Consider the following 10,835-nt stretch of genomic DNA (forward strand, 5'->3'; position numbering starts at 1 on the left):
AAGCTACTGTTTTATGGTATGGGTGTGTACCCTAGCTCAAGTCTATTGTTTGTTGGCATTTCAAGCATTCATACAACACAATGTATTACGACAAGCCCAATGAGTCGATTTAAGGTAACAAAATAGTTGAGACTGCTCCAGGAGGCGTCGCTCCGTCACTAGCTGTTAAATTCTCCGTTCAAAGTTCAACACCAATAAAACACAAGAATCCAATTCTCCTTTGTGTCACCGTAAACTCGGACACTTGCGACAAAATCCAACTGTTCTCTAAGTTGCATTTAAATTTGCAGCTGAATGGCTTTAAGCTTAATCTAAATTGTTTATGCAGTGTTTACACATATTACTTATGAACAAGTCAGGTGAACAAGTCATCTCTCATCAATGAACCCGTGCCGAATCCCTTTGATTTATGTCAGTTGGCATAAATAATAGAAATGTGTGGTAAAAAGATATTGTCACTAGGATTTCCATGAGGATAAGCCAAAAATATTACAGTGGATAATAAAACTAGATTCTAGCTTGCTTTTTAAGAGGGACCATTGCATGAAACATAATGTCACTTTGGCCTTCATGGACAGCCTCCCAAGTGAGCAAGAGTGACAAAAAAGGCTCTAAAACCTTTCTAACGTTCTATGGCGCCACCTTATGGTAAATCTTGGATAACTATCTACTTCAAACCTTCAAAGGTACCAGGCCCTGCTTAATAGAGAGCACTTTAACCACAGCAGTTGTCAAATCATACTTATAGACAGCTATAATGTAAGCAACTGAATAAAAGGTTAATCTCTAAATTAACTTAACCACATCTTAACAGGACTGAACATATGACTTAATGCTGTATGAGTGTCACAGAACTACAAAATTGACATGTTGATGGTTTATTTACAGTTTATGCAAAAACAAGGGCAACAGATCAGCAAAACATAGATTAAGGAACATTCTGGAAATACAGAGAGAACTCAGATCAAGTCTCACTCAGCACTTCTGACAAAATATGAAGACTGCACATTTCTTAAAATTCAGGATGTGACAGTGGGGTACAACAAGAGCGTGTTTCAAATGCTTCAGCTAGGATCTCATTAAATACATTAAGGGAAAAAAAAAAAAAAAAAAACATTTTCCACCATTATTAGTAGGGAATCACCCCTACAGCCCAAAGTCTCTCGGAAAACCACCCCAGCCTGCTTTGTGTCCTGACAGCGTACATGAAGAATACATGCCTGTGCTGGACCCTGCCCAGTTCAGCCAACCCATCCAGTTGCATATGGGTGGGGCCTACAGAGATTGGTTAGCCAATGGCGCCTTTCCTCCACCTCAGTTGACGCGGCAGGCCCGAATCATAAGCAGCTGCAGGAGAATGAAGAGCGGCGAGACGATGAGGCCATACCACAGGTCACGGGCTTGCTCTTGCTCCGCAAGCTTCTGGCACAGCAAAACCTCACACACAAGCTTGAGGCTGAGCACCGTCAGCACCCAGAGCAGACGCAGCACAGACAGACGTTTCTCTCCTTCTTGGTACAGGCGGATGGATACGATGGCCGTGAAGTAGGTGCTAAGGCCGTCGGCGGCGAACAAAGGCACAAAGACAAGCCACCAACTTATGCCAGGGGTCAACATGTCCGCCCGCAGGGCAACGAGGACACTGAAGACTAGAAACGCTCCAAGGTGCAGGAAGAGCTCGAATGTGGCAAAACCGAGCCATTGAACCAGTTCCCTCAGGGAGAAAAGCATGACAAACAAGGAATTCACACCAGTGGGTGTTTGCAGTGGAGGGATGAAGGTAAAAGCCAAATCACTAGATATGATTTTGTAATCTCAAGAAAGAAGGATGGTGATGATAATTAGGAATGGACGGGAACTTGCATAAGTCCATGGAAAACTATTCCTCCTGTTAACTTTTTCATCTGAAAGTTCTAATTTGACAACCACATCAAGATCATCTTGAAAAGGGCCTGATCCTCCATCTGTAGAGTAAGATGTCCTTAATCATTGGACAGCCTTGAAGGTACCTGTTATGACAACCAAACCTAAACGTACAAACACAGAAACACACAATAATACGATAAAAGATAACAGTATCCAGTCAGTAAGATTTCACAACCTGCATTATTTAGGGGGCTAGTTCGCCTGACAGATGACTTCTCTTACTCAGGCAGCTTCAACGGGATACGAGAGGTATCAGTTGGCTATCTTGGATGACTGTCAGTCAACGTTAGTGGACTATCACTAGTCAGGTACTGTTAACTGATATGACTGAAACCAGGTTAGCAACTAATGCTTCGTATTCTTATGGTGTGTCTTACTCCTCATGCTGCATGTTTTTAAAATTTCTCACCTTGACGTCTCGCTAACAGTACTACACTACAACCAATAAATTATTTGAACCCTCGGACCCTGAGTCTGAAACTCGTCAAAGGTAGCGATGCCTCTGAGCTAAACACTTGGCACAAGGGTCTAATTGTTAGCCAGGCAGCTATTCACTTAGCGTTAGGCTAATTCTTTAGAATTTACGATGACGACTATAGCAGCTGCAGCTGCTGTAATCGTCCCCTGAGGTTATCCCACATTACCTTGTGAATGTTCATATGAAGGTCACAGGCTTTGGTCTACATTTTCGACACACAGCTATTCAAGAGCGCTCATCACTAAACTGCTTGGGTGATGGTGGAACAACGCCTTGCTGGACGGCTATCATAGAAGTTCTATGACAGCTATTTTGTGCTATTTACCTTCCGCCAGTTAACCCATGAAAATATCGCGAGAGGTCCACTGGCGTGATATAATTATTTACGGTGGCCCGTTCAGCTCAATTGTCCTTTGGTGCACGGTATTCTCTGGGAAGGAGCGCGTACGATGAAAGGTACTGAAATAAGACATTCTCACGCATTTGAGACTTCCTTATTTTACTCATTTCAAAGTTTCCATCCAAGCTTTGGTTGCTGATGCTATTGCAGCTTGGTGTCAAGTTTTTAGTCGAAACTTTGTGGGGTTCTTTTCTCCTTGTAAAGCATATTACTTTATGAGTTCCTACCTACCCAGCTAGCTTTATGACATAATTAGCACTGGGCAATGAGTATGTGGACAGCACGAAGAATCCCTCAAGTTTATTAGCTACCTAACCGGAGATTCAGAGTACTGTGCACCTCATTCCCTAGTCTATAAAGCATATAACATAATTTGAGATTCGGACATTCCTATGTGTATCTGTTATATATATATGTATGTGTGTGCATATATATGTATGTGTATGTATGTATATGTATGTATATATATATATATATATATATATATATATACACACACACACACACACACATATGTATGTATGTATGTATATATATATATATGTATGTATATATATATATGTATGTGTGTGTGTCTGTTATATATATATATCATTATTCGCCCTCTTCGCCAGTCCTCTTATTGGAATGGTGAATTGTTTTGTTAAGAGAATTTTTGCGCATGCTTTCCCCTGTTGTCCAGGGGAAACGGGGCAGAATTAAGCTGGAATCCCCATGCATTTTTACCAAGGAACTTTTTGTTCTATAGGAAATCACATGGAAGTTAAAGTGATTTTGCATTTTTCAATAAATAGTGCCACAAAATGGCCCAACCCAAATACATGTGGTAATGTGAAATGTGAATGACATGAATCATTATGACATTGAAGTTGATTAAACAAACAGAGCAGAAGTTACTTGCTACGACCAAGAAACTAATGGTCATGTTTTATGATGGTTCATATACCTGGAATGGGGAAGTGTATAAAGCCTATAAAGGACATGTCTGACAACTCTTGTCTTATTGGCAGGACAGTGATGGAGCCAGCTGAATCTCTCCTGCACAGTGGCTATTTCCACCCCACTCTCAGATACTGGCAGACTTGCGCCGCAGACTTGCGACCAGAGAATCTCATTTACCCTATCTTTGTCACGTAATGTATCTTCTTGCTCTTATGTGTGATTGTGGGAATGGTACACTGTTCACAGTTAAGAGTGTGTGTATGTTTTAGTTGGTTATATTTCTTGTCCTCTCTTTACACAGTGACAGTCCTGATGCAGTGGAGCCGATTGCCAGTCTCCCAGGACAGGCAAGGTAACCATGCTTGACTGGAACAAAAGCATCTCTAAACTTAATGCTATTGAAGGATTTGTGGATTCATATATTAGTCTCTCTTATACAAACTAAGAAGGCTTATGAATGAAACAGCTGCATTTAACACCAAAAAACCCAATAAGTAGATAAATTAATGGTACAGTTGATGATATGAGCACTAGTAATGTTATATTTATTTTGGAGAAAGTCTAAAATAGAGGTAGAAAGAACATCAGCCATTAATGTGTTGAAAAGATACAAAAAATGTTCAAATAGATATGAACACAGTTAGTCACATTGGGAGGTGTTGGCCTCTGATAGGCATTTTAGGCTGGGTGGATACAGAGCCAAGCCTTAGAAATGAAGATAAAGAAACTATCAGTTTTCTCTTTGTCCCACTGAACCCTCCCTCACTAGCAAAACCAATTCTCCAGACTGATACAAAATATATCTCTAAATTGTTTAACAGCCTTAAAATGATTGGCAGCATTTGTGTCATGTTTTATGAAATAGTCTCACAACAGTATTTATTTTTTGGCTGTATGTTTTGAGAAGGTTAAATGTATGTTTGTTTTGACTGTCTAATTTCAAAGTTCAATATTTCTCAATATGAAATGGGGGTCAAATTGTAGCACGTTTTATATCTTTGCTTGACGTAATAGAAAGCGATCTACTGAACGAGTCCTTGGGGTTGTATCCAGCTTGTGCAGTCTGAATGTGTATCATTGTCTGGTGTAAACTGCTAATGTATCAGTGAGTGCCTGAAAAGATGTAACTCAGTTACTATGTATTTCCCTTTTCGTAGATATGGAGTGAATAAGCTGGAAGGGATGTTGAAACCCCTCGTAGAAAAGGGCTTGAAGTGCATTCTTATATTTGGAGTTCCTGGAAAAGTGACCAAGGTATGCACACTGACAGTTGCGACAGCCACTTGCAGTGATGCTGGTATGACGGCCCTGTGGAATGCCTAGTGCTGTGCACAGGCCCTTGACTGTTATGTGCATTTATTTATTTATTTATTCATTCATTTCTCCACAGGATGAGAGGGGTTCATGTGCTGACACAGAAGATACTCCTGCTATCCTTGCTGTGAAGAAACTGAGGGCTGTATTCCCTGAACTGCTGCTGGCTTGTGATCTCTGTCTGTGTCCTTACACTTCACATGGACATTGTGGTCAGTCTTTTTTGCTGTATTCTCTACTTTATATGCATTTGCTGTAATATAATGTCCCTCAGCTCTGTGCCTTAAACATTTGATTTAACTAAGCAAGGGCTATATTATTCGTTATCCATTTGAGCCGGACTTATTAAGGCTGTGTTGTCGGTTTTGAGGATTAGACTGAAATGCTGCATTTCCGGCATAACACTATGATCTCCTCATGCTCCCCCATTGTTCCAGATCCTCATTCACAGACATACTAATATTAATCGTTGTCTCCTGTCCATCCTCCTCTGTGTGGAGAGTTAATGGCAACCCAAAGAACTACTTGGTTGTTGTGCATGACAGCTGTCACACTGACAGTCATATCAGTATGCCTCACCCACTTTAGGATTTACTGCACGTAGTGTCTAGCAAGCACCACCAGTTTTCATGTTTTAGACTAGCATAGCACAGTGTTCACATTTCAAGCTCTAACATCTGTGTTAAACCCTTTGACTGTCATGAACCAGTCAATTAATGTCATTAAAAAAAATGAAAATAACTTTTAGAACCCTTACCTGTTTTTAGTACACACTAATAATAAATAAATAAACGTATTATTATTATTATTATTACTAAGAATGAGCATACTATATGTCCAAATTATTAACCTTTAGTCATTTTCTTGATCTACAGGTCCAGTTAATGAAACTTTCACTAGCAGCATCTATTTAACTGGTTAACTGGTTTTAATTCAAAGGAATAGATGCCATGATGAAATATGTCTTATAAACAGGCTATTCTAAAATAGGGAGGTGTTGTCAATCGGGAGTTAGCGCCTACATTTTCACTGGCGTTGTAGAAACGCTTTTGGCAGTAGCCACTGAGAAGGCATGGTTCCAATTAGCCATTGAATTCACTGACACCATCAGGCCAAATGATACATCATACTAAAGATTTATTCAAAGGATTGACCCCCTTCATGCTCCCTGCAGGCTTAAGAAATAAACCTCCCAGACAGTTATACTTCCAGTATGTCCATCCTTACTAGGCATCAATACCTTGGTAGCCATGTATTACTGCTCGTTGTACCATGTTGCAAAATGACAAATTAATTGGGAATGGATCTGGAAATCCTTGTTTAATTCTTGCATTCAGTTGGAAGTGTGGTTCAGTTTAACCTTTTTATGTCTTCACACTGTTAAATGGTTAAAATGCCGGTAGTATATGATAGTTCTCCACTGGCTGTACTCTTACAGGGATCCTACGGGAAGATGGCACCCTCGATAATGCTGCTAGCTGTGTGAGACTGGCAGAGGTGGCACTGGCCTATGCCCAGGCAGGTGAGTCCTCACATTTAGTTCAGTTCACGGTTAAAACAAAGTAATTCATAAAAAAATATATTATACTGAACTGCATCGAACAGGTTTTATTTCCTCATTAGTTTTCTCAGGGATTTTGTACCAGTTAGCTAAGCCATGGAAAATATAGTGAGTTAAACAAACGCTGTAGATATATTGCTCCAGTGTTTTGTCAAAAAAGAAAAAGTCCAACAGTATTTGTACTTTGATATTTGCTAACGTTAGTAGTACTTACGTTAACAGTAGTGAACTAGTAAACTCAGTGACGTAAATGTGAGGTGAAGCAGTGAACACTTAGGACAGACATGACATGCACAGTGTGTATACAGTTAAGCAAGTTCAGTTCCAAGCAGGCAACAGACCAAATGGCCAAGGAAAGTAGAGTATTTACAGTTGGCTACATCTGAATTTGTCTTTCGCTGTTTGGTCACGTCTTGTTTTTTTCTGCCTCCCTTCAGCACGTATTCCTCCTGTCATTTCACAGGTTGCCAAATTATCGCCCCCTCTGACATGATGGATGGACGGGTGGGAGCTATCAAACAAGCATTAATATCTAATAACCTTGGCAACAAGGTAACCAACAGTCACCTTTCCATGCCTTTCTACAGGGAATACATTACTCCCACTGTTGGAGATGTTCAGTTTCCCAAACTCTGGGAATCTTAACTGCTGTCATGAGTGAATCTTTATGATTAATCAGACTGATTGAGAAGAGAGGAGAGAGAAAAGTATTTGCAGACCCATTTGTGGATTGAAGGAGTCAGAAAAATGAAATAATGGTGATGTTTCTTTCCTCAGGTCTCAGTGCTGAGCTACAGTGCTAAATTTGCCTCCTGCTACTATGGACCTTTCAGGTAATTTTGTACACATTGCAGTAGAATTATTTTGAGCTGATGTACAATTAATTAAATAAGCTTAATTATTACAATATTTTTTTTCCTGTCTTGCATGTATTTTAGCAGCACATCTTTTAGGACCTGATTCTAGTTTAAACAGTTTTAATCTAAAACAAGAGGAGTGATACCCAAGGCCCACTCAAGACCTGTGCTGCGTTTATGGTGTGTGAATTATTTGCTGTAAACATATAGCTTTGTTGTGACTTTGTTATTGTGTATGTGTGCACAGGGATGCAGCACAGTCTAAACCAGCTTTTGGAGACAGGCGGTGCTATCAGCTGCCCCCTGGTGCCAGAGGACTTGCACTGCGAGCTGTGGTAAGACTATAAGGAACATTTCTTAGTACAGTCCTCAAGACTGTCCGTGCCTCTATACACCTGATTTGTCTGAGCAGCTAATTATTAAGTTGTTGATGATTTTAATCACGTGTTAGTGCAGGGCCGAAACAGAAATGGAATGTAGGGGGAAGTGGTACCTTGATGACTTCCTTGTGATAAGGAGAGATCCAGAGACTGCTACTTTGATACATATAGCTGCACATATTTCCTAGCCATGTATGTTCTATATGGTCATGCAAAATTGGTCTTTTTCTTTTTTTTATTTGTTAGGATCGTGATGTAAAAGAGGGAGCTGACATGCTGATGGTGAAGCCTGGACTTCCTTACCTTGATATGCTCAGAGAGGTTAAAAACAAGGTCAGTATTGGCATAGATGATGAGCTCTTGATCCATATTGACAAGCTTTGTCGGGGTGAACTAAGCAATCCGTTGAAATGAATCTGAGATGAAGGCTGACTGCTCTATGATGTGTGATATCCTCTCCCTAGCACCCTACCCACCCCCTGGCTGTGTATAATGTGTCAGGGGAGTTTGCTATGCTGTGGCACGGGGCTCAGGCTGGAGCCTTTGACCTGCGCGCTGCTGTTATGGAGGCCATGACTGCCTTTCGCAGAGCAGGTGAGAGCGAGCGAGCAAGTGAGAGAGCACAGCTCTGTGTCTCACATGATTCCCTCACAGTCGCGAAGTCTTCAGTGTATATGTATATATATGTATATATGTAGCACCTAACCCATTTGGTAAATTGTCATAACTCCTTGTTGGTGTTCTGTCCAATTAAATAACCTTCTTATCTGTATCACTGTGTAACCACCTGTAATCTTGAAGTATGTCTAGTAGTTGATATGTAAATGGAACCAGAAGCCTAGAGTTTCAGCTAAATGCTTTTCCCTGAAACAGGCATTCAAGGTCAGAGGTTATTCTAATCGTCAGAGATAATGCTGTCATTTTAAAGTAATCGAGAATACTGATCATGTATACAATAAGACCTCTCTGAAATTTCTACACTTTTTTTTTATCCAGGTGCAGATATCATTATCACCTACTACGCTCCACAGCTGCTCACTTGGCTCAGAGAGTAGCCCAACATGATGGACCAGCAGATTAACAGGGATCAGATACAGCCATGTCTTTGAACTACACAGACAAAAGTGGTAGAAAAATGACCATTTCTTTTGACTAGACAATTTCAGCTTCACCAAATTTCCAGTTCTGTAAACTGCTTAATTTGATTCAAATGTATCCACCACAGAGAGAGTTTTTTCAGTTTGGCGGTTAGCAATTAAAAATTGAGAGATGATGGATGTAATGATATTGAGGTGCCAATCAGTCACTTGGAATATGTCAGAAGCCAATAAGCTAAACTTGAGAGGAGAAAATACACAACGGTGAATGGAAATCTTGTCTGCTCAGCCAATCATCTGATTTTTTTTATATATTTTAAATTAGTTCAAAAAAGTGTTTTTTGTAGCATATGGTGGGATGTAAAGTTTTAGATCAAAGCACTTAAAAGTCTCTCAGTGTTAATGTATACAAGGGCAAGCGTTGAGATGACATTGTGTCTATACCAATGCATGTAGTAAGGTTTGTGGCATTTGTTGTGGATAAAGAATGTGTTCTGTAAAACAGTAGTTGAAGCTCAGAAAAATAAAAATAAAACCTTTATAATGTTTGTACTTTTTATTGTTTTAATTGACTTGACAAAAAGATGACTGCAAAGGTTTGTTTAATGTGTCTGTGTGTGTACATATATGCATTGTAAATTCATTATTTTGTGGTTTGCTCTATTTTCTGAACTGAGTGAATTTTCAGACTTGTCCAGCTTCGGTCTGTCGAGTTTATAGCCAAGTCATCATCATTGTCATCAGCTCAGAGAAGGAGCACTCCATATCTAATTGAATGCTTTATCATCACAACAGACAGAGAATCTGTGGAAAATTATAGATAATTACACCCCTGAAGTAATTTGAAAAGGTTTATGAGGGCACCATATTGACTGAGGCAGTTTGACTGGATGGACATCTGTGGACTGACCATACCTGCTGCCCTGGAAGTTGATAAAAAATAATACAATCTCACATTACTGACAGAGTCATTGATTGGATACTATGAACTATCCAATTAGATTTTAAATTATGGTAAAATTTGCACCAGTGGCATGTAGCATTCATTGTTAATGGCAAAATAGTTGTGCTTTATCTTTTAATGGTCACAGGTACACTTACTGGATGTTTGTCATCCTGTGGTTATAGCTGTCTTTGGTGAAGGGTTCAGACAAGCAGCTAACTTCTCAGCAACATAGGATAGCCCTGTGGTACAAAGGATGTTCAGGTCATATAATTAAGAATGTTGAACATTTTCATTATGCCAGACTGTCCAAAACCATTTAGAGTTTGAGATACAACCAAAGAATGACTGAGAAACACAATGACAGTCAATCAGTAAGTTATGCATCAGCACATAATGTAGTATTAGGACTTGAAAAATCATATAACTCACATACCAACCAGTTACACAAATGAGTTCTCTGGGTTACTTAAGTTATAGTTCAAGATGAAGCATTTTTCATAAACTAAATGTTTCATTTTAACTCCTTAAATGAAAACACTTCAGCTCTCATCAGAGAGAGAGATGAGACCTTGTCTCTGTTAAGTGATAGGTCTGGTATAGGATTTCAGAGTCACTGTAGAGAGACGAGTTATGTAAAAAGTCTTAGCCAGAAACACTTTGGGTATGAATTTGTGTTGTTTTTGTTTTAAGTTCAAATTTGTTACATAATTGTTCGTCACCCAGACACCTACAATAAAAACTACTAATAATTTCAGATAATTTCCTGCAGTGGTGTTAAAATAAAATTGAATCTTACCTCTAAATATTAGTCATAGCAACATGGTTGAACTGCAGTTGTTGGTCACAGCAGCTCAGCATTATAGTTCAATGTATCTGATGATTTATCTCGCTGGTCTTTGATAAGCAGCGCCCTACAAATAACGATGATGTCAAC

The 10,835-nt window shown here is 39.5% G+C and overlaps 2 protein-coding genes across 2 annotated transcripts; one reads left to right on the top strand and one right to left on the bottom strand.

The window, feature by feature from the left end:
• Positions 1-902: 902 nt before the first annotated feature.
• tmem203 (transmembrane protein 203) lies at positions 903-2,721 on the bottom strand. The gene is made up of 2 exons (XM_030769569.1): positions 2,571-2,721; positions 903-2,027 (listed from the first exon to the last, which is right to left on the bottom strand). Exon 2 carries the CDS (start codon positions 1,729-1,731, stop codon positions 1,315-1,317), a length of 417 nt encoding a protein of 138 aa, XP_030625429.1. The 5' UTR covers positions 1,732-2,027; positions 2,571-2,721; the 3' UTR covers positions 903-1,314.
• A 110-nt stretch (positions 2,722-2,831) lies between these two features.
• alad (aminolevulinate dehydratase) lies at positions 2,832-9,479 on the top strand. The gene is made up of 12 exons (XM_030768625.1): positions 2,832-2,860; positions 3,815-3,937; positions 4,048-4,098; positions 4,904-5,000; positions 5,137-5,272; positions 6,499-6,582; positions 7,085-7,173; positions 7,399-7,454; positions 7,726-7,813; positions 8,105-8,191; positions 8,323-8,452; positions 8,855-9,479. Exons 2-12 carry the CDS (start codon positions 3,822-3,824, stop codon positions 8,911-8,913), a joined length of 993 nt encoding a protein of 330 aa, XP_030624485.1. The 5' UTR covers positions 2,832-2,860; positions 3,815-3,821; the 3' UTR covers positions 8,914-9,479.
• Positions 9,480-10,835: the final 1,356 nt, after the last annotated feature.

Source organism: Chanos chanos, chromosome 3 (genome assembly GCF_902362185.1).
Source record: "Chanos chanos chromosome 3, fChaCha1.1, whole genome shotgun sequence".
Classification (NCBI taxonomy): domain Eukaryota; kingdom Metazoa; phylum Chordata; class Actinopteri; order Gonorynchiformes; family Chanidae; genus Chanos; species Chanos chanos.

Excerpts from the sequence above, each read along its gene's own strand:
- tmem203 (XM_030769569.1), bottom strand. The coding sequence starts at position 1,731 with ATGCTTTTCTCCCTGAGGGAACTGGTTCAATGGCTCGGTTTTGCCACA.
- alad (XM_030768625.1), top strand. The coding sequence starts at position 3,822 with ATGGAGCCAGCTGAATCTCTCCTGCACAGTGGCTATTTCCACCCCACT. Across the intron at positions 5,001-5,136 it reads TTCCTGGAAAAGTGACCAAG|GATGAGAGGGGTTCATGTGC; the intron begins GTATGCACACTG and ends ATTTCTCCACAG. Across the intron at positions 8,453-8,854 it reads GACTGCCTTTCGCAGAGCAG|GTGCAGATATCATTATCACC; the intron begins GTGAGAGCGAGC and ends TTTTTTATCCAG.